Source organism: Nanorana parkeri, unplaced genomic scaffold, assembly GCF_000935625.1.
Source record: "Nanorana parkeri isolate BGI_ZX_2015 unplaced genomic scaffold, ASM93562v1 scaffold433, whole genome shotgun sequence".
NCBI classification, from domain to species: domain Eukaryota; kingdom Metazoa; phylum Chordata; class Amphibia; order Anura; family Dicroglossidae; genus Nanorana; species Nanorana parkeri.
The window spans coordinates 667,122-692,126 of record NW_017306701.1 but is presented as its reverse complement, the minus strand read 5'-3'; the positions used below and the strand labels follow the sequence as shown (position 1 = coordinate 692,126).

Sequence of the window (25,005 nt, the reverse complement as noted above, 5' to 3'; positions counted from 1 at the left end):
GGGGCAAGTGATGTAAGAGAAGGCGGGGCCCGTCGATAGCAGAGGAGGCGGGGCACGGGGACGGAACAGGAGTCGGGGCCCGGCGACCACAAAGCTGACAGGTAAGAGATCTCAGACCCTGCAGAGCCCACTTCAGAGACTCTATGGTGGGCTCTGCAGAGTCACTCTCCTCTGGGGCTCTGCAAGTGGCATGACTAGCAATCACGGGGCCCCATACAAAATTTTGCTATGGGGCCCTGTGATTTCTAGTTACGCCCCTGATACCCACCCTAATTCGTAGACAATAACCATGCCCATTTGACAAAGGTACTGCAGGTTATGACTCCCTCATGGGACCGCGCGTCCAACATCTGTCCCATCCTGCCATTTAGGCAGGTTGCGAAGGGTTGGCCACTCTAAAAGAGGCCGTGCACAGACTACAGGCATGCTGTGGAAAACTTAGAGATGTCCATTATACAAATTCAAATCATAGCTTGCATTTAGAGCCCACCCACTGGTCTGCCCTTTGTCCAATAAATGTGATGGGCTTTAAGGTAATTAAAGCAATATATTAAATTAATTGGGTTAGCATGGCAGCCAGGCAGTTAGCATTTCCAGAAGTAGCAGTCAAAAACGGTAGCCTGCATATTTCTCTCACTGCCATTTTCCTTTAAGGTACCAACAGACATTAAATATCATCAGCAGGCAGACAAGAATGGCTTACATGATGGTGAGGGGGGGGGGGGGGCATAATCAGACAGATTAGAAGATCCGTATTCATGACATTATTCCACTGTGATAAGCGGCGCCAGCATTCCTCTACCTTCTCCTTTCTCGCCCTCTTTATATTGACACAAACATGTATACTTGGTTAGGATAGACATCTATGTTTCCGGTGCAGTATTCTGCAGAGACATTAGCCTGAGGATGAATCATGCTTGCACATCTGGCCACCCTCTAAAGTATATGGATGGTTTTCTAAATCCTTTTTAAATGCTTTTAAATGACCTTAATGATGTTTCAACAGTATTATTCAGTAAATTAACACTGATTCATATTTTACAATGGAGAAATGAGTGGTGACACACAAGTGTAACAAAAGACAAAGAACAGAATAAGTTTTATCACCAAGCAAGGTAAGGTGTGAAGGAGTGAGAGGTACACAGTGCTAAACATCTTGTAACATAACAACTTTATAATGCACATAATTAAAGCATTCTTTAGCAGGTGTAAATTGAACAGAACTCCTCTGTATAGCACCACGCAGACAGGAGCCTCTCTGATGTACTTATTATGAATGACAAAGGCCTATGTGCTGGGCTACCTGCCAATAATATTGTACTATGCTGCCACACCAGTGAACTGCAACCACTGTAATGTACTCATGGGTACTAGCCTACTAATGATGCAAATTAAATAATAATGCATCATGTAAATGGTCTATTTCACAGTGTTTGTGGCAGTCAAAGTACTGTGTTCTACATTTATACAAAAATGCTATGATTTATTAACACTTGTCTTTTGCAGCATTAGCAGTAGTTTGACAAAGAAAAAATCAGAATAAGACTTTTGGTGGGACCTTGAGTTTTTGGCTAGCGAGTTTAAAAGTTGGTAAAAATTAGAATTACTTGCTTAGCCACATATAAATCTGATTACAAGAAAGCTCTATTGTATTTTTGTTTGTAATAATGTATAGTTTTTATTTATTAGAGATAATAAGCACAGTATTAACAGAAAGTAGGCAGTAAAGTTGCCGAAATCTTTTTAAGAGGAACTTCACCCTTATCTTAAAAATGGCAACAAAGGCACCTTTAGAAATATTTAGTGATGGCAATCTACAAACATATACCTATAGAGAATTGCAGGCTTTTAATTCTTTGCATACCTTATTTTTGTTTTCCTCCCAATTCTTCTCACAGTGGCCATTTTCACTAAAGGCAGATTCATTAATTTCCCTTTACATCCTGGAACTCTGGGTTTGCCTTCTGGAACATGTGACAGTGAACATCCTCTCAAGGGAAAAATGCCTTTCCCCTGAGATCTTGTGAGATTCTGCAGTTTACAGACAGAGATTAAAGAGATTTCCCGTTGGCACTGGTGATGTAGCCTTCCCTGGATATATCTGTAAGGCCAGGGCTACATCACTATTGTCTCACAGTTATAAAAACTGCTGCAAAGTTTAGTCACATTATGTTAAAGTTTACCTTTCTGACCATGTTTCATGTTAAACCCATATTTAGGGTTTAACATGACGCATGGTCAGATCGAATGGTGAAACCTATTTTTGTGTGATAGTCTGCTTTAACAACCTAATTGAAAATATTAAAGATAAGGTTACATACTGTGGACATATCTCAGAGTCTTTATGAATGCAGTCAACCAATATAAATTAAATCCTCGAAATATGAAACAAATGAAGCTGCTCCTATGATGCAGGAAGGACCAAAAGAGCGACATCCCTATTTGATTCACCACAAGTACAGTGGTATTTCTGGAAGGGGGCGGAATGGGGGTAGTGAGGTACACTGTACAAAATAGCTACCTACTTGGAGCTACATGTTGCCTCAACAGACATCCACATGTACTTTAGCCTGAAATGCATCAAATATAGCATGTGCATGCATGAATCCATGTTATGGAGCTAATATGGGTCATAAATGTCAAGCAAAATCTAGACCACAGTTAATGCATTTCATTTATTCATCGTTTGCAAATATCTGCAGGGACCCAGCCTTATGTAGTTGTGTCCCTAATAAATTTAGAATGTTTTTACTGCTGGGCTGTAACAAGCCAGAAATTACATTGTTCTGCAGGTATTCCTTAAGTCTGTTGGGTTAATGGCTTCTACCTGTTGCTGGGAGGAGGCTCCAGCAAGCAGTTTAGGAGCATTAAACTCCAGGTTGTGAATATTTATCTGACCAAACCAATTCCTGAGGGGCTGATTAAGAGGAATGTCTGGGGCCGGGGCGTTCCGAGGTCGGGTGTCACCCGGAGCGGATACAGCTGTGACGTCATTGCGCATGCACAACCATCTTGGTGATACCTGCTGGTGGCCATCTTTGAATTGGACGCCGACAGAGAGAGGAGGGGACGTTCACCCAGCAGAATAAGGTATGCCGCCGGTTCCCCTCTTCTCTCCTGCAACTGTTGGGCTCTCGGTCCATGGGAATGCCACAGCGCTGAATACTGAAAAATGGCCTGGACAGGAAGGGGGTTTAACACACCGGTCATCAAGTGGTTAAAGGCCCCCACATGCACATGCAAACATGTGTCAGGTGCACCTACGTGCGAAAATGACGATTGCGCCCATTGTGTGCACATGTTACATATCGCCACAAATGTCGGAGTGAGAGTAATAATTCTTGGACCATCAATCACTGTTAACACTAAACTGATGAGCGGTAAAAGCTTTTAAAGCGCCGACTGGACAATTTTGGGTGTGATAGTTTTTTGCGATTTACGGGCGCACGTAATTTTAAGGCTTGACATGTTTGGTGTCTATTTACCCAACATGAGCCCATCTTTTATATTTACCAAAAACTTGGGTAATAATAAATGTTTCATAACATTTCATGGGTTGTTTTTTTCAAAATGTACGGTACTTTCTTTGTTAGTAAAAAATAAATACCCTAGTGGTGAATAAATACCATCAAAAGAAAGCTCTGTCTGTCCCCAAAAAAATGGTATAAAATTCATTTCAGTACAGCGTTGTACAGCGTTGTATAAATAAATGTCAGTCAAAGTACTGCAGTGCTGAATACTGAAAAATGGGCTGGCCAAGAAGGGGATGTAAACACTGCGGTCTTCAAGTGGTTAAAATGGTCAAAGATCTTGTTTGTTAACTGTGCCTTGGTCCTCCCCTGTGGTAATGATCCACATTTACGCAATTTTATGATCCACATTTATATCACTTACAATGAATGCTGCTTCTTAGGCTGGGTTCACACCTGAGCATATTTTTTCAGCTCGTTTTTTTCATGTTTTTTAGCGCGTTTTTCCGTTCAGTGAAACGCATGTTTCACTGGCGTTATGATTTATTTTTATTTTTTTCCTTTATTTTCTCTATTTTAAAAAAATATATACTTGGGAACCATGCCCATAGGCAATCATTGGTTTTCACATGTTGAGCGTTTTACAGCGCGTAGGAACGCGCTGTAAAACGCCCAGGTGTGAACCAGGCCTTAGTGTTTAAAAGTTTGTTTTCTGCAGAATCAGTTGGTCCCCTGGGCACAGGCCCATACATCTTGTTTTAGAGTCGCTCCTTTCCCTTGTCGTGTCCTATGGAGCCACCCTTGTGTGTGCTAGTAAGCTGTGTGCTAGTAAGCTGTGTGTGTCTCCACAAATACACAGGCACAGCAGATCAAGTCAATCCCCTCCCCAGGCTCCCTCCCTCCATCCTTCTCCATGATAGTAGTTGGCTGGCTGCTGGAGACTGTGCTCTCCATTGTGATCTTGTACTGGACAGGAAGTTCTGGGAAGCTGAGCTAAGAGAGTTGGAGTCAGCTGTTTGAAAACATAATGATTGTAAGTAGTTGGGCAAAAATGTAAAGAAATACTTTGCTGGGCAATTTACTGTATATTTGTTTCATCTAGATTAATTACTGAAAAACAAGTTTGAAAGTTTAAAACTATGTTAGCACAGTTTGTGCAGGCTGCCAACTAGCAGATATATATTGGTATTGGTGTCAGGTGTTTGGTCTTGAAGAGAAGTCTTTAATCTTTGTATTTGTAGATAACGAGTGCCATCGATGTTGCTGTTGCAGGTTAAATTTAGTAATGAATGCTACATGTTTCGAACTGATGAGTCTAAAGGTGCCCATACACCTTAGGGTGCCCACACACCTTACGATAATCATACAATAATCGCGGGAAATCCAGCGATCGAACGATTATCGTAAGGTGTGTGGAAGCCGTGCGACCTCTACTACTGTAAAGTCGCATGACTCTTAACTTACGAACATGTTTGAAAACCCGCCGAGCATCGTACGATGTTCGGCGGGTGTGTAGCATGTTCGTAAGATAAAAGCCGGACGGGCCGGTATGCGCAAGCGCACACTGCCCGTTCGGCATTGCGGTCATTGGAAGCCCGCCCCTCAGGGGGGCGCGGCTTGCGATCATCGCAAGTACGATCTGCCTGTCCAAGATAGGCAGATCGTACGTTTTCTTAATTACCTTACAACCATGGCAAGACAAAAGTCTTGCCATGATTGTAAGGTGTGTGCCCAGCATTACAACCATCCCAAGACTTTTGTCTTGGGATGGTTGTAAGCTAATTAAAAGCTTGTACGATCTGCCCATCTTGGACAGGCAGATCGTACTTGCGATCATCGCAAGCCCACCCACTGAGACCACCGCAGCCGGGACAGATCCCGACAATGCTGTTGAGATCCACCCAGCTGCGTGAATGACAGCTGTGCCAGCCCCCTCCCCCATCCATTCCTCCAGTCAGCGCTGGAGGAGCGGAGCAGGGAGGGGGGCAATCTCTGCAGGGAGCCGTGACTGACAGTCACCGCTCTTTGCAGGGAGATGATCGAGAAATGTGTTCGCTCACTTCCGGATCTATTGAGCCGACATGTGACAGTTTCATTGTCACTCGTCAGCTCGAACTATGAGGATGAGTGATTTTGACTCACCTCATAGTCCTCCTTTAAGTTTCATTTACAGACATGGTCATGACTCTACTTTGTTAGAGCAACACCATTTATTTTCTTCTATTTGCATTCCTTGCAAATGCATTGTCTATGACTGAATAACTTCCTCACTTGTGCTGGGCAAAATCATCCTTTAGAACAGGTGTGGGGAACCTCTGGCCCTCCAGCTGTGGTGAAACTACAAATCCCATGATGCATTTGTCTTTGGGAGTCATGGCTGTGGCTGTGAGAATCTAGCAACACCTCATGGGATTTGTACTTTCACCACAGCTGGAGGGTCGGAGGTTCCCCACCCCTGCTTTAGAACAAGATACCTGTTGTCCTCTGTTCCTCATGACATGGCTAACCAGGATCCTGATCTCCTGAGATTATTTCTAAAGTGAGGTGCTATAAACAGTCTTTGGTGCAGTACAATACAGTTACCAAATTATGAAACTGTCCATATAAGTGGTCACCGGGCACTGTCCTAGTTTTTAATGACAGAAGCACTCTAAAGCTGTTAAATAGTTTCATTTAAAAGCTTTTGATAACAAAAAGCCACTTGAAGTAGTAACAATAAAAATTATTTTACAGAGCTCCTCCTCTACGAGAAAATATTTCCTGGCCTAGTTCTAATAGTCAAAAGTCAGTATAAAATTACCTAGGACAAATTTAGTTACAGTCACATTTATCTTTTGATTTTTGTCCTTCAGAACTGGGACCATTACAGTCAATTATATTGTTATCTGGTTCAAACTTGTGGACAGCTCAGCCTGTAACGTTAATTACTTCCCTATCAAAGCCACATTGGATAGACTTAGATTCTTCTCTTGTGCCTCACAGGACACCTTAAAGGACAAATGATTTCTGCATCATGTTCATCAAACATGGCAGGAAATCATTTATGTTAGCCAATTACCAGGGAGCTTTGTATTACAAGAGTGTGTCTTAGAGACACAGAGGTTATCCTCTAGTAAGTACGTTGCCGTATGATCATTACATGTCACCAAAGCTTTAAAATTATTTGAATGACATAACACAATCATGCAGGCCTGGATTGGTGGAAATGCTGTCAGTGTTTATTGGCTTATAATTTAATGCCTAGTCTTATTGTGTTTTATATATGGACAAATAACTATTAGAGGAAACCGAGAACTGGTTCTCATCTCCCCTTCAGGTCATCCAGGTTCCTCATTTCACTTTTTTTATGGAGTCAACAAACATAAATTACCTTTAAAGCATTGGCGAGCTAAGCAGTCTGCATACTTCTATGTATTCACAGACAAACACCATATGTAGCAGTATTCCTGGTTATTAAAGAGAATATGTACAATTCCAAGCATTTACTTAAACTAAAACCAAAAGGAGAATGGAGCCCTACCCAAATAGGTCTACAGTGTAACTGGTAGAGAAACACTAGCTAAACAAGGCAAGGAAGGAAGAAGCAGCTACAAGTAATGGATACTGGATGGTAAAGTACCAGGGTAGAGGGTAACATGCATAGGGCATTTAGAAGATACAGGTGAAACTCGAATAATTAGAATATCGTGCAAAAGTGATTGCAGTAAGTGCTGCAAAAGGGGCCCAAACCAAGTACTGAGTACATATGCATGCTTATACTTTTCAGAGGTCCGATATTGTTCTATGTACAATCCTTGTTTTATTGATTGCATGTAATAATCTACTTTTTTGAGGTTGTGGATTTGGGGTTCTTGGGGTTTTCATGAGCTGTAAGCCATATTCATCACAATTATGACAAATCACGGCTTGAATTATCTTGCTTTGCATGTAATGAGTCTATCTCATATATTAGTTTCATCTTTTAAGTTGCATTAGTGAAATAAATGAACTTTGCACGATATTCTAATTATTCGAGTTTCACCTGTATATGTTAGGTGGAACTGTTGAAGTATTACCTATGAGACATATTATAGCAATGTATAGGACCAGGTTATGGCAATGTAAAATTATAGCAGATCAGTGGAAGGCTGGACAGTGTGGTTTGGAGAGTATTGGTAAACAAGGCCAGAAATACAGATTGGACTCCAGTTATGAAAATATTTTAATGTGACCGATAGACCGATGGAGCATATTAACAACACAACAGTGTAACATTTAAAGACCATGTGGCCTACCTTTTGGAATCTTGTAGTGTTGGCTTAATATAGCAGATATGCCTTTATTAATTAAAGAAAACAAAGTACAAAACTGTGCTAAGACCAATCAACCCTTACCAAATAAAATTTTGGATCTGAGATTTCACAGGCCTTAATACACTAGCTGATTCAGAAACTGGAGGATCTTCAGAACTCTTTGTAGGAGTTACATGTACCAGTATATATATCTCCTCCTTAAAAGCATAAGTACTAATGACAAGATGTCTCATATGTGCAGAACTATCTTTTGTTGGCAGTGGCCTCCGAGTGCAATAAAGAGTTGGAGGCACCTAAGAACCTACCAACTGGTTGATCTGCAGATCATGTGTAAACCAACCTAGTCGCAAGTAAGAACAGTGTTTAGCAGGTAAAAATTGCCACCTTGTATTTCCTTTAAAAAATCGTTTTGGCATCATCATATAGAAAAACTAATAACACCATTTATCATTATTATTAAAATAAAACATAATAATGAGAGCTCTCACTGTCAGTTTCTTGGGGTAACCAAAAAGTCTCTGTACACGCAGAAACATATCAAATACCAGGGTCAAGCAACATTTTGGGATTATGTATTTCTTGCTAATAGAAGTACTTAAATGATAGCTGTATCTATTTTGAGAATAAGGCTTGACTCAAAATAAGCAGTTTTAGTTTTGTGCACTCATGGAAAGATACGCAAGGAGTTTGAATAAATATGGATGGGGAATAGCATTTTCCAGTTTTAGATTTTAAAATGCTTGTTATTGTAGGTGAGAAATGATCATCCATTTTCAACTTATAAGTAGAGTTTAATAACTGGATAGGGTTTTAACAAAACTGAGTAAGACTTGAAGAGATCAGGCCGATTATGTTCCAGATTTTCATTTGGACATATTGTAATATATGAGAACAAGTACAGTATTATAATCATACTTAAAACACATAACTGAAAAGGGTCCAGTAAGGTAAAAAAATATATTGTAAACACGATTACAATAAATATATTGTAATCGGCATGTGATTTCAGAATATGCCAGACCAGGTTGATCTTCCACTGCAAGACCCATCTTGGTTTTACTTTGATGACATGTAGTTCTAGACTCTGCAAGTAAGAATTGCATAGCAATAGAAAATTTCTAGATAAATACTTCTGTTTTTTGTTTTTTTTTTCTATGCTAACAGGATAAAGTTATACCTTTTTTGTCTGTACCTAGCTTCCACTGGGTGAGCAGTATCAGATCAGCTGCTATAGCAACACAACTGCAATTAGTTCTTGAAAAGCATGCCAGCAAAAAAAGAAAAAGAACGCCAAGAGTCAAACAAACAAAATCCAGATTAGGTTGTTAGTAGTAGTGCTAATCACTGCTACCTTGTGGGAGTAAATGCACATACAGCTGCTTCACAGGTTATCATAGAACTCTATATTAGGCAGAAACTTTGCAGCATTTAACAATCCACATGATCTTCATCTGTAGGAGACATCTTGCCCCTCTGGTGCAAATAAACACCACCAGCTGGCTGTAACGTGTAAATGATACCCTAAACATTTTTAGAATTAGAATTTGGGTCCCTCAGTACTCTGTAGTGGGAAAAACATATTTTTAATTAGTATAGTTAGCCTGGCATATTAGTAATGATGCCTTTCATAAAACGCTTCCAAAAAAGAAACAGCTTGATTCTTTACAAGGCCAGGTAACCTTATATTACCATATGTCTGCGATATCTGTTGGAGGAGAGTAGAGAACAAGAAGATACTGATATGCAGGTGTATGTACGTACATTTGACTATTTCAAATACCTGGACAGGTGAGATTCAAAGAAATAGAGCAGTTTTAACACCGTGTCTGAATTTTGTAAATCAATTTCACATAGATGTTAGGCAACGGTCAAAAATTCACTAATAAAACAACTGCCAAACAATCTTTTTCTTAAAGAGCAACTCTCGGCATAATCAATGTCATTTATGAAATGCTAAAGCTATCCAACAAATATTGCAGCTGTGCGTAAAACAGAAGGTCGACTCTTTGTACCTTTCATCTAAGTCTTGTGTATGCCATCGCAGACAGCTCCAGCAGAAATTATTTGCGTTGTTATTTGCGTTGTTTCAGGGAACAACAGTAGATTTTGAAAAAAGGTGGTACTTCAAACATGTAACAAGAAAATACTTCATTTGTGTAGGCTCAGACACTGGACCATTTATATGATGAGGATATTGAAACAGACGTAAAGCCTATGCACAGGCAAAAAAAATCCCACCCACCCGTCTCTCTTTCATTCAGAATTAAAAAGCAAAATAAACATTTACACAATTTTTTTTACTTGAGTCTGTCATGGAAGCCTCCAAGTTGCCTCTTCCCCTTGTGGAGAGTGGTGATTCACCACTGCAGTCCGAGCCCACCTTTGATCCTTCTTGTTGCCACCCCCCTTTACAACATGGTGTCACATTAAGTTGCTTGCCAATAGAAGATGACATCACAGACTTTGTACCTACCTCTGCTCCACCTCTCCCCAATCATATTTTTTTTTTTTATAATCCCTGCCCTTTATCACTATGATACTGGCCATGATTTAAACAAGCCTATTTCTCTGGTGCCAGTGGATTCTTTCTACTCCACTTACCATGGGCTGTATATGCATATTTTACTCAGTAGGCTGACTGGCACCTAAGCTTACACTAATAACAGGTTTACTTATGGTAAAAAATACTTTGATAGCTTTTTATTCTAGCTCTGCACATGAATACAATGTTGATACTATTAATAACAGTTTAGTACTGACTGTGTGTATACAGATACAGTTTACAGATACAGGTTACTCGATATGTTTATAATGTACTAAGTAAAGTGAGTGCGTACTATATTAGTGGTGGGTAAGTACATAATAAACTTGAGTGTTGACCATAAGCAGGGTGAAGTATCTGCATCCTTTTCTGCCCGCACTGAAGTGTTTGTGTTTAGTGTTTTTTTACAGGCTTTAAATTATTTCAGCTTTGCTGTTTTCTCAATGTAAAAATGGTACAGTGATATTTTGTAGCTGAAAAAAAGAGAAGGGAAATATTGCCCATATCTACTATATACGTAATAGCTCCAATTTTTTTAATTTAGATTACAAAAGCAAAACAAATATTTTAAGACTCAAGGTGACACCTCCTTTTGGACCTTTACCCCTTTTGACTAAAAATCACATCAGCTTACAGCTCTGCAAGCTGATATGAAATCATCTTACATTCATTTATTAGCTAAACACACCTGTTATTATTTTACTTACAATTTTTTTTTCCACTTTCTCGTCCACTTTGGCACAAATGATGTAATTATACCCAAGCATTGCATCCTGGGAAGTTTACATCAGCAGAGCATTGCTGGGAAATCTGTAATCTCATGAGATCTCAGGGAAAGGAATTTTCCTCCCCAGGGATGATGTGCGTGGTCACATGTCCTATTTACATGTGCCAGAGTTCTAGGAAGTAAAGAGAGATCTAGTAACCAGCCCAAAGTTAAAATGACCACTGTCTGAAGACTGGGGAAGAAAAGCAAAATAAGGTATGCAAACAATAAAAAGCCTGTAATTATCTAGAAGTATCTGTTTGTAGATTGCCGTCATTACTAAACATTTCTAAAGGTGTGTTTTTTGTTATTTTGACGATATGGGTAGAGTTCCTCTTTAAGGTGATATTAAGGTCAATGGGTTTTTAAGCTATTTTAAATGCTAAGTAAATGACTTTTTATGAATGCTATTCCTAGATGTTTAAAAGTTTTAGTTTCTGGCAGAATCAGCTGGTCCCCGAGCACTGGCCCTGATATCCTGTTTTAGGGAGGCTCCTTTCTCTTGCAAGGTCCTATGGAGCCACACTTTTGTATGTTAGTGAGCTGTTTTGTCTCCACAAACACAAAGACACAGCAAGGCACTTCCCTTCTCCCTGTTCACCTCACCTCCATTCTCCCTTCTCCAAGCTAGTAAATGGCCAGGTGCTTGAGACTGCTCTTTCCCTGGTGATGCCACAACACGAAGTTCAGGGAAGCTGTGCTAAGAGAGTTTGAGCCAGCTCTTTGTAATCATGATGACTGTAAATGTTTGGGCAAAAATATAAAGAAATACTTTGCTTGGTAATGCATATTTGTTTGATCTGGATTTATTATTGACAAAAAGTTTTGAGAGCTTAATACTACTTTAATTTTCCATGTATTCATTTATTTATTCAGGAGTAGTCGGTACTACTGAAATGGTATCACATTGCTTCTCCCAAACAGTACACAATTAATACACCTTTTATGGGGCTACTGTTTCATTTTTAGAAAATCGATAAAATTGTTAAAATTAGGACATACTGCTGCTTTATAAATAGGTCTCAAAATGTTAACTGCTACATGACCAAATTATTGAAATGGTCTGTAATACTAGGCAAAACTTTACAGATATTTGTTGTCTGATTCTTGTAGAAAAGGTCAGGGAAACTGACCCCAGTAGTATTTAATGTACTTTACTATGCAAAAATTCTGTGTGCACAAACTTAGTTACAGGAAAAACAGTATCAAACAAACATAAGGCTAACTACAAACAAACATACACACATATGCACCCACGAATCTATCCTTTCTAGTACATGGAATAGTTTCTAGACGAGAATACACTAAAGATACTTAGCTTCCAGTTGCAAATGACATATTCAAACAGGACTTTGTGGCAGTTAAGCGTTCGCAGCAAAATGGCTTTTGGTTGCAGTCTCTCTTAGAGTCCTGTGTTTCAGTGATGTCCTCCTGAAGTTATTCTTGGTCATAGTTCCATGACAAAGTCCCCTTTGAAGCCCCAAAGTCCCCTTTTTATTCAGAAAAGTTAGTAGCCCAATTGTGGGCGTTGCCCCTTAATACTTCTGTTAAAATCTGTGACAGGTTTATTTCACTTTTTTCAACTGTAGATGGCAGCAAAGTACCATAAATGCCATCAACAGTCAGTCAGGTACCAATGAGGCTGACCAACCTAGGCGTGCTGTTTACATAAAGTTTCCCTAAAACAATATCCCATTGTGTGCAAGCTAGATACAAATAATGGAAAAACAATAGAGAGCAGCTATACCATTGTCAGAAAACCTGTGTGGTCTGTTTAGAAGGCACTCTACCCCTTTTGCCCATTGTGAGAAACAAGCTTTCTGTCAACAGTTGTTTAGCTTAGCAGTTGTTTAGATTAACAAATTTCCTGTGTGTGTGCCTGAAAGAATCTATTAACATATTATATAAATATATATAAATATGCAGTACACCAGTTATAATCTTTAGCTGCTCTAAGTCAATAAGTAAAATGAGCTGGTGTCAGTAAATGAGGATTGTTTTCTTATGCACTGGGGCTGATTTAATAAGGCAGCAGAGCATGCTCACCTAGCAAAGTGAATGTTTACTACATTTAATGCATACAGGGCAGCTATGTTTACTTTGAATACCCAATCATGTGCAGGGAAATTTTCCTTGTACACGATGGAAATATATATGTGAACACATCAGGCGTGGGACAGTCAGGTAAGTAATCTCTAAACATTTATTATTAGACATTGAGCTTTTCTAAGTTGCTTGAAAATCTGTGAGTTGGTGCCCATCATTCTATTTTCTAAGGAGAATATTAAAAAAAAACTACCCACTGTACATGCTTCACATAATGCCACTGAGGAATCAGGGAAACCAGGATGGAAACCATCCATCTGTTTAACAAGAATGGACAGCTGTTCATCTATGCCTAATCACAGACCCTTTCTCTGATAACAGAATGCTATAAGTAATGTAACAATCTAAATCAACCAACTCGATTTCCGCTTTCATCATTTTAGAGTTGAGGATACTATGAAAGATTATATTGGTTTTTTTTAAAGCTATGATAAGTTCACAGTCATTCATTTCTTAAACCTTAAAAATACATTCAAGTTCCTTAACTATTAACAAAAATGTATCTTATTTGTGTATCACTTGACTGTAGATTCTCAAATCATCTCTGACCTTCCTTCTGGGGGGAAGATACTTTTGTTCCCCATGATGTACTACATTCTCATGTTTAGTTTACTAATTTGTATTGAGATTGTAGTCCATCAAGGGAGTGAGCTTGGAGTGGTAGCTACTTTAACACACACACCGAGACCATGGTGGATCAAAAGTAGCCACCCTCCAGAAGGAAGGACTGTGTCACCATAAATTCAGAGATGATTTGGGGATCTACACCTGAGTGATACACGGATATGGTACAGAATTGTTAATAGTTAGGGTACTTGGATGTATTTTAAAGATTTAACTCCTAAGATTACTGTAGTGTCACTATACGTTCATAGTTCTGAGGCCTCTATAGCTACCATCCATCCATAAACAGTCACAATCAAGAGTGTTAGTGACAGTTTCTTGAATGTTCTACTAAAATCAAGACAGTTTCCTAGAATTCCCAAAAAAGATCACAGTTTTAAGCAGAAGCTCATTATTATCTACAATGAATGACAAAATAAAGAAACTTAAACTATATAGTGTAAAAATTAGTGAATATGCTACCGTATTTACCAGATACAAACATATTAAAACATTTGACAATAAAATTCTGCTTGTTTGACTAATACATAGTGACCTTCTGTAATCACAACAGGGTCAAGCTATTCAAAGTCTACATTTGCACATGTGACCAGTTAAAATACCTCTGGAAGCTTTTCATTGAAGCTGGAGGTACATTTTTATCATTTTGAAGCCCAACACATATATAAGCACCACTCAGTAAACACAGCCAACATCATTTCAGCTGTCAATGTATATTTCATTATTTAAAATCTAATTAAAGCAGTTGTTGAATATTCATTTCCCTTGGCACTCATGCATTGATAGAGACTAATAATTCAAGTTAATCACCAGCATTCACTAGAAATTAATAGAATGTTAAAAATGATCTGTTTTCTTTTGTGGAAACATTCTGGAAGTGGAAAGTTCTTATTTTACAATAATGACATGTCTTTAGTAATGGAAATAGTAGCTTTTGTCCTAAAATTAAAAAAAAACTATTACACCAGTAATGTATCAACTTAATTTAGGAAATATTTATTAATATGTCTTGTTTTTTTATTATTATTTCTTATTAGTTGTGTGCCACTTTTTGGCAAGATTTTGTCTGCTGTTGCTGATTTGTGGCAATTGTGTGTCCTGTTAGATTGTAACCAGATGCTTACTTACCAGTAGTTCTGAGTTTTCCTGTACTGTGTCTGTTAGTTTGGATAATAGGTCATGGGGGATTGCAAATATCTTAAGTTATGGTTGCTAGCCTTTAAAACAATTCCAGACAACCTTCTGCTGCAGCTAAGATTTCTGTAGAGTCTCGTGGCAGGGCTTCCATAACCAATAAGATCTGATCAAAATAGAATAATTTTTGAATAAAATGACCAGTCAGATGATGATGTCCTTATGACTGGAGTTTAAGTAAAGTGATACTAGGCCACACAACATCATTGCTTGCTCAGGCCACCAGCGCCCAGGCAGTCGTTGAAGCACAGCATCCTTGAGACCTGTGCACATGGCATGCACAGTTTGCGCAGCGCTTTATAATATAAGGAAGACATTACAATCACAATACAATTCAAGACAAGATAGTAAGGAGGGCCCTGCCCCTGAGGGCTTACAATCTAAAATTCATCGACATTTGTCTTATGGTTACCCAGAAACTGCTCTAAATAATGAATTTGAAGGTCTGTCTTTTGGGATGTTGCAGAGTTTTGCTGGTTTGCATTAGCGTTTTATTTAATTTCACCTATTGCTCGGAATTGGTCTATATTAAATAGTAGAGTATATATTGTTATCTAACATGATCAAATACTAGCCTGCTACTGAATATAATGGACACAGATTTGACATGAGCCTATGAAAAATCACATGTTTGCTGCTTTGAGAAAACAAACTAAGCTCTCTTATTCCTTGTCCTATACCATGAACTTTGTGGTGTTTATGAGTTCCAGCAATGAAGTGGAACATGCTGACATTTGAGGTGTCAAAGCTCTGCTTATTAATTTTGAACGCATCTTTGTAGGCAGAAACACAGCAGGGTTTAGTAAACTGTGTGATTTGGACCTTCTTACCTGCTGAAGTGAATATTGATTTGGCTTTGTACAGATTACCTACATGGCAGCATTCTGTCTGAATGTGGAAATTGTATAATTATGACCTCGACAAGGGAGAATGAAATTAAGGAATAATATTATGTTCACAACAGCAATCCCTGTTCACAGGGATACTAAAACATCAACCTAACTTTTTAATAAGATAAGAGAAACAGGTTTACAAGCTGAAAAACGAAAACTCCACTTACAAACAAGTAATAAAACATTTAAAGGGTAATTCACAAAGCTGCAGAAGGATCCAGCCGTAGCTTCGGCTGATCCTTCGGCTCACTTCGGTTGTGGGAGTCCTTCGGTTCAGTGGAATAGAAGGACTGCTGTATGGGCTATTCACTATAGCCCGTACAACAGACGCAAGCGGCCGAGCGGCTCGGCCGCGCCAAAGGCATATGCTTTGGCTCAACTGAGCCGAAGTGATAGCTGAAGCGGGGCGAAAGGCCTGCCGAAGGCCGGTCTTTCACCCCACAAATGACAGCTGGGTGGAGCCAGCCATGTCTCACAGCTGACTTCGCCCAGATGTAATGACAGATCAGCGTCCCCATATGACCTGAAGACACTGAACTTTCATTAAACAATAACAACTCGCCGGAGCCGGCCATGACGTCACAGCCGGCTCTGCCCAGTTGTTATTCATTGGTCGGGATCTGCTAGAAGACTTGGCTCACTTCACTTCGGTTGGGTTATTCACTTGGCTGCCTTTTGCAGCTTTGTGAATAACCCCCTTAATTTCTGGACGGTTAGGAACTCCTCCTAACCTTTTTATAATTTTACCAATACAGCCACCCCAGATGTAGACTTGACCCCCTTCCTTATTCGAACTGTACTGCAGTGTCAGCACCCCTATACGCTACTGCATGGGTGAGCCTGGAAGTCATAGTAGTTTAGTCTACATACTTCCCATGTAGGCAAAGGACATACCCCTGCCACCCCTCCAGTTATGTGGACTACGATGAGTTACATTGTATGAATATTTAAACTTTTTTAGATTTGGATAAAGTAGGGAATGGTTAGAACCCCTGTCAGTTTATTTTTTGCTGTCTTTGTCTCATTATACTTCCTGTCCCAGAATACAACAGCAAGTGACCAAACTGTAGGTGAGAAGTTATTTGAGTTTTAGGTAACGGTGGCATTTTCTTACACACATATAAAACAACAGTGTGACATGATGATAAGCTTTCAGATACTAATTTCTATGCTTAAATATAGAGCTTAAAGTGCAAATATAGGCAAAATAAAAAAAATACATTTACAATGCAGTCTATCACAAGCATTAAAGCGGACATTTAACCATATCTTTAAAATAACAACAAACACACCTTTAGATGCCGTTTTTTTACTACGGCCGGCCCGGAGTTAGTTAATGACAATCTACATACATATACTTCTAGCTAATTGCCGGCTTTGTAGTCTTTGCATACCTTATTTCTCTTTTCTTCCCCTGTCTTCTGACAGTGGCCATGTTTACTAAGGGCAGATGACTAGATCTATTATTTCCTAGATTACTGGGACATGTGACTAGGACATGTGACTAGGACATGTGACCATGCACATCATCTCAGGGCAGGACAATGCCTTTCCCTGAGATCCCAGCAATACTATGCTGATGACAAGGCAATCCCAGTGTGCATTGCGTTGGCAAACTGCAGTCATTTGCCCTTTCAAAGCAGGAAGTGAATGCTCTGCAAGTGTCAGTATTTCAAAATCACAGCATTGTACACCTGACATGTTATTATTAATCATCATACATAGAGGGATGCATTGGTGGAATTTGATGTTTGAGTGTAAAGGTCCGCTTTAACGAGGAACTCCAGGATTTTAAAAAGGGCTACCCGCACACTGCAAGAGTTAATCGCTTGCACCCGAATGCGTGGCATATTAGTGCCTTCGTTCCGGTCCAGTGCGATCTGCAAAAAATAGTGCATGCAGCATTTTTTGCAGATCACAGTGGACCGGAATGCAGGCACTAATGTGCCACACGTTCTGGTGTCGGCAATCGCACCACGGGTGGCCCCAAAAACTCCCTCCCACCCCAAAACAAAGTGAGCTGGCCGGGTTGCGTTCCAGAAGCTGAACACACTGGAACGCACACTTGATGGTGTGACAGGGCCCTTAAAGTACATCTACATCTACTAATCCAGCTAATGATACTGTCTCATCAGGTTCACAATGCTGTATAGATACAGTGGTGCAGTGAGTGTAGCCAGCCTTGGGCACGAAGTGTGAGGCCCTCAGTCACCTTCGGAAAAGGGGCCTCTGTGCCTCTGAAATTTTTTGCTGGCCATTTTAATAATTTCATATATTCCAACTCTTCCACGCTCTATATAAGCTTAAAATAATACGTTTTGACTGGAGTTCCACTTTAGGAATGGGGTTTTTATCCCATTTGGAGGGAGCATAAATGGTTTTAGCGATCAAGAGGTATACCCAGCTTGGACCTTTCTTTACCATGAAGATTGTTCTTGTTTCTCGTGTTTCACTTACTTCCAGAAACACAGTTTGCATAAGTGGTTGAAAATAATGCAGACAGATATTTTAAAAGACAGTGTTGAAATAAATTTCAATCTAGTGTATGGGGCTTACCTGTTAAGTTAGAGATATTACTTCTAGCCTCTCTATTGAAGAAATCATTCTGATGGATCTGACATTAACAGTGACATTGTGTTAGGCTGACATACTTATTGCTTTTTTACAATATTGGTAACTGTGGTCTGAAGGCAGTTTAGAATGGAGATTAGCTGAGATGTGATGGTAGGAACATTCCTGCAAATGAAATTGGGAAAGTATATTAAAAGTTCAACATCGCCTGAGGAGAATTCACTGTTTATTTTAAAATGATCTATAAATAATTTTAACACCACATAAACTGTTACAGGTAGATGTTTAATCGTATTGTATGTTTATTTGTGAAAACTAGTATAACCACCAAATATACAGAAAGTGTAACAAAGACCTGCAGAGACTGGAGACCTGTATGTAGCCTGCACATTTTGGGAGCAGATATTTTTTACACTGAACTCATATTTGTGATTGGATTATGTGAATTAGAAAATTATGTTTTGTTTTTTTACAACTTTTCACAACTTGAGTCATGTTCTTGAATAATCAACATCTGCCTTGACACTTTTCATAGCACCCTGATGACTTGGTTAAGGTGACTGAGTTCCTCCCCTGGTTATAAATGCTGAGCACGTTCCTGACACTTATTTGAACTGAGGAAGCCACTCACAGGAAGCTGAAACATCTTAGACATTACAGAGCAACTCAGAAATAATGCATAATGAATCATTGGAAAAGGGATTTCTATAAATGCTGGCATATATTTTTATTTTCATTTCACGTGTTTTACAATGTGTCACGTCACTCTAATTATTTCACTGATGCCTTAGATTTTGCCTGTTTTTTTATTTTATTTCATGACAATATATTTTATCATGGTTTATAGATTACTGATAAGAATTTTGCACTGGAATTGAAAAACAAGTTGTAAATACATCCTTATAAATAGATCCCTATGACTATATCCAAAAAACATTTGGGTTCAGTCACTGGTAAAATACAGAAGATATGATGATTATACTGAGTTGCTAACCAATAAATTATATGAGAATTAAAAATTGTCAGGCCATAAAAAATATGGCATATTTTAAAGTGTGTTTGTGATTAAAACTTTAACAAGCTGCCTTTGCCAGCAGCGCACTGGAGAGCCGGACCACTGCTCCCACACAGTACGGTGGTCTGCTTCTTTAGTGATTGCAAAACTTACCACATCGCCAATGCATGGCAGTGTTCACAGTGTAGCGTGAACCTTCTTATTCACACCTGAGGGACGCTACAGCGCGTGAAACACGTGTATGCATGTATTTACACACACATTGCAGTCTATTAATTAAATGGGCTGCCATAGGCGTGTATTGTGCCAAAGAAGTACATGCACCTTACTTTTTTTAAATTGTGTCATATCAAAACTCTTGGCATGTAGCAGCAAGCTTCTGGCATGCGACTTTGTATCCACATGAGCATGACATGCTTTGGTGCTATTAGAATGAATGGCACTGAAGGGCTACTAAAGACACACGTTTTTCAAGCGCTTTGGCAGCACACTCCAAATGTTATCATTATCGCAATACTTAGGTGTAGATAGGGGCTTAAAAATGTTAAAGATGAGTGGATTTCTAATCTGCATTTGGCTCCATAATCCTGCTTGTGGCATAGTTATGTGCCAATATGCACACGCTTCCCTTCTATGGCCTTTGTAATGAAGAGGTCACATGACCTGACATGCTAGATTCCCTCACATAACTCAGAGCCAGGCCACAATGCTAATGTAACCTAGTAGCGGTGACATAACTCTTTTTCTTAGGATTTTGTTCTTTAACATAATATACAGGCTTATTTATCTGAAATTGTACAAGAAAACTGGAGAAAAATCAGAGCATTGCCCATAGAACCCACTCATATTTAATCTTTTATTCTCTAGTAAAATTAAACTATATTGCTTGCTATGTACTACAGCCCCAGTTTTGCTCCAGATTTCGGTGGCTCTCCTTTTGGAAAATTTTACCTGCTGCATCCAAACACATCAGCTGAATGGAATGAAAAAAAAGAGTGATTAAAAAAATAGAACAAATGGAGAACAGCATATTAATGTTCCAGGGAGTGGTTGCATTACAAAGGCTTCAAAAATGTTTTACAGTATATTGATTTAATATAGTATATAAGACAAATAAAGGCAACTTCCTTATAGAAGGCAGAAAGCTGCAGAGTGTTGATCTAACATGTATATTTGATTTTATAGGGGGCAGCAGTTACCTACCCAGTATAGGAAGTCAGTTTGTTGCTGAAAGAATATCCCTTTAACCTTCCAAGAAACTTCAGCTTTGTGAAATAGGTTGTAGGTGTCGTAAAAGAACATGCCATGTTATAATGACTAATATCAGGGCTATTCAGAAAAGGGTGAAGAGTTTGGAGAAGGCAGGAGCAGTGAACAATCTAGGACAACATAGCTGAACTGAAAAGTGAGCTGAATTGGAGAATTTTTCCAAATCAGCTATTTTGGTCTAGATTGTTCACCTCTCCTGTCTTCTCCAAACTCTTCACCCTTTGTGAATAACCCTGTATATTTCTATAAAATGATTTTTGCTTGACTTTGTTAGTGCCATGATATTTGTGTGTGATCACATTCTTTGGGCTGCAGTTACATTTGTGAACACTGTTCTCATGGTGTCACATGCTTGAACTTTGTGTGTTACCTGTGCACTTCCCTCACTACAGTACTTGGTTAACTGGAATTTGTTGTACCCACACTGTACTTTTTTTAAACATACTTTAAAAAAAAATATCTTAAGCTGGCCATACATTATGCAAATGTTGCCTGGTTCTTCAGGAACTGGCCGAAAATCACACAGTGGGTGCCATTGTTGGCACTCTTTTGGCCAGCATCCTTCTATCAGCTGATCGAAGGAGCTGATCGGAAAATCTTTAAAGGAACAGAGCCTGCAGACAATGAGCTGCTGGCTCTGTTCAAGTATCCTGGCAGCAGCCGGCAGCCGCTGTCACACTACAAAGGAAACAGCCTGCTCCTCGAGTAGTGCTCGTAAACATTGATGGATTAATCTGTTTTATTTTTTTCATTCAAGCTATTGGTTAAATGAAAAAAATAGAACAGTGTATAGCCAGCTTTAGACTTTTATTCAATCCTTATATGATTTGAGTCTGCAGTACTCTATGATTTTGATAACTTATTGGTAACATAATAACTTTTTAAAACTGTTGCTCCCTTAAGGGTGACGAGAACAACCACTGAACCAGGCACACATTTTTTCAATTGCATACATCTACAGTGTTTGTCATCACAGCACTAAAGCTACACTCTCATAAAAAATTTGTATACATGATCCTTTTGGGAAAAAGTATTCTTCCATAAGTGGACCATCCACCCACATACCTTGTTTACATTTCTGTATGAGGTATCAGAGTGGTTGTATGGATGTTGTGTTCACTAATTGCCTTTATTCCAGAACAGTGTGTGGATCAATAGTCTTTGTGTATGTTAATCGATTACCAGTCCCACTAATTACAGTTACAAAAGTACTGGTCTTTGTAACATCCTTAGCAAACATTGAAGTAAGCATGAACCTCCGTGCCTAATTAATCAAAATTGTCTTCTAATGTTACTTCCAAAATTGACCAGCACTTGTCCTGAACCATCCACACTGAATTAAATTAATGCAAGTCCTACAAATTACATTATTTCTGTAAAATCACCTAAAACAGTGGTCATAAATCATGTTTATTTGTAGGCGTTTTCTTACATTCCCATCGTCTGAAATAAAATTCAAAATTGGTGCTGTCTCAAACCACAAATTTTCCAAGGGGAGGGCATGAATCCATGCTTTTCAACCATCTGATATTAAGAGGGGTGGATCTTAGCAGAGTTTTAATAAACTATAAACTAGATTTTGTATAGCAAGATATTGAGATGTGTGCTGAAGTGGGAACATATCTCTTTTCACAAATATTAAGAATTGCATAAAGATGTTTTTGAGGAAAAGGAACAGATTATGTGGAGTTAACCTAATTAAGTTTGCAGAGGCCCTTGTACATAACAAATGTTTTAGGATCCAATAACCTTATTAAGGCCATTAAAGGCTTTTGAATGAAGAAGAAAAAACCTGTTGCGTCATAAGTTAATACTAATAATCTTGAATTAAAAATTACAATAAAACAAGTCAAACTAATTATCAGCTTCTAAAAGATGTTTGTGAAAAAGTACATGCTGAGAATAAAAATCATGCATTTTGATGTGTTATTAAGTCTACCACAACATTCTGCTAAAATGTTAGCCATCAGAAATGTTAAATTGTGAACAATTTTGCAGTGTGTTGGTTTAAATATTTTATTAACTAGTGTTTAAACAACAGTTGTTATCTATGAGTCTTCTAAATTTCTCTGCAGTGCTTGTAATCAACGTTCTTTATTTGTGTTCTAGGTCTTACAGCTGCTGCATCATTGGTATCCTTAGCATGGGCCCTGGCATCCTATCAGAAAGCATTAAGGGATTCCAGAGATGACAAGAAACCCATCAGTTACATGGCTGTGATCATCCAGTTCTGTTGGCATTTCTTCACCATCGCTGCCAGAGTGATAACTTTTGCCCTCTTCGCTTCAGTTTTCCAACTCTACTTTGGAATATTTATTGTACTTCACTGGTGTATCATGACCTTTTGGATTGTGCATTGTGAAACAGAATTCTGCATCACTAAGTGGGAGGAGATTGTGTTTGATATGGTGGTTGGAATAATCTATATCTTTAGTTGGTTTAATGTCAAGGAAGGAAGGACACGGTGTCGGCTATTTATTTATTACTTTGTCATCCTTCTGGAAAATACCGCCTTGAGTACCCTGTGGTATTTATATAAGGCCCCCCAAATCCTGGATGCATTTGCTATTCCAGCACTGTGTGTAGTGTTTAGCAGCTTTTTAACTGGTATTGTTTTTATGCTTATGTACTATGCCTTCTTTCACCCTAATGGACCTAGATTTGGCCAATCACCGAGCTGTGCTTGTGAAGATCCAATATCTGCATTTCCCTTGCCCCCTGAGGTGGCCTCAAGCACTCTTAGATCTATGTCCAATAACAGGAGTGTGGCCAGCGATCAGAAATATACAGAAAGAGACGGCTGCATGCCAGTTTTTCAAGTGAGGCCTACAGCCCCTTCTACACCATCCTCAAGGCCTCCGAGGATTGAAGAATCTGTTATCAAAATAGACCTGTTTAGAAACAGGTACCCAGCCTGGGAGAGACATGTGTTGGATAGAAGCCTACGCAAAGCAATTTTAGCTTTTGAATGTTCACCTACTCCCCCTCGGCTTCAGTATAAAGACGATGCACTTATTCAGGAACGTCTGGAATATGAAACCACCTTGTAACAGCCGCAAAAGGAAATCCTGAAAGCCAGGACTTTAAAGAGCCACAATGATAACCTGAACAGTAAGCACTGTCAACCAGTCGGTGGCTGAAAACAAACTGTTTTACGAACAGAGTAAAGCCATGGTGAACAATTAAAATGGCTATTCATCATGATTATCATTCTTTCAAGTACTCTGATATATCAAAGAGGAAGTTTTGTTTGTGCATTTTGGGACAGAAGATATTCAGTGAGGAGAGACCATACAAATAAGGGCAGGACAGTAGACCTATGTAGTATAGACAGTGTGTTGTCTAGTGCTGTGATTACTATTTATATAGAAGTCATTATTGTCTCAAGAGTTGTAATGTCTACAAGGTTTTATATGTAATGACCCTTAAACCATGCTACAGCCGACAGTCTATAAGCTACAGGTCTCTGCTCCACACATCCAAAACGTAGAAAATGTTGCATATCCCAAAAGGGGCATGTTCACAAAAACCATAAATGGCTTAACCCAACCATGTGTGCCATGTGAATTCAAGAAGAACAGAGGAGCAGATGACCATGTTTGCAACATGCCAAATAATGAAAATATTTTATGAACCATCAGGAGTTTGGGTCTGATCTAGAGATATTGGGTCTGAAATATTTCCCAATGTATATATCCATGCAGACTCTTTTATATATGGGTATCATACACAGTAGCAAAGGGCTTATTTAATTTCAACTGGAAATTTTTAAATAAATGTCTAATTCAAAACATCAATAAAATTAACCCAAATCTTGCTACCTATTTTCCCTTAAATCATTAAACTATACCAGTAGATATTTGAGAAAACAGCAATGGATTTTGTGGCAGAATGTAAACCCAACCCGCGGAGACTTACAATATCACAGGAAATAGGTTAAAAAAAGTAGGTCAAAAATGATAATCATGATGACATACCCAGATGGCAAAAAAAAAGTGGAAGGTTTTGCGATGGGGATAAAAGTGTCTAGTTTCTTGTACTATACAGGAGATCAGTTTCAGGACTCTGAATGCATGGCTCCATGTGACTTATGCAGGTATGATATAAAATATGAACTGACGCCATACCCTCCTAGTGCCAAACATTACATAGTGTATATGACTGCTCTTGATGTCTGAGGAACACACAATATATGGCATGATGAGTCGTGCAAGAGTATGAAACCAGAAGGAGTGCACCAGTTCTCCATATGTACAGACAACT

The 25,005-nt window shown here is 38.9% G+C and overlaps 1 protein-coding gene across 1 annotated transcript in view; it reads left to right on the top strand.

Moving 5' to 3' along the window:
- XKR4 (XK related 4) overlaps positions 1-24,353 on the top strand; it is a 249,093-nt gene extending 224,740 nt beyond the window's left edge. The window contains exon 5 of the mRNA XM_018560126.1: positions 22,852-24,353. Within this exon, the coding sequence (XP_018415628.1) occupies positions 22,852-23,792 (941 nt within the window). The 3' untranslated portion in view covers positions 23,793-24,353. The remainder of the gene's footprint in view (positions 1-22,851) is intronic.
- Positions 24,354-25,005: the final 652 nt, after the last annotated feature.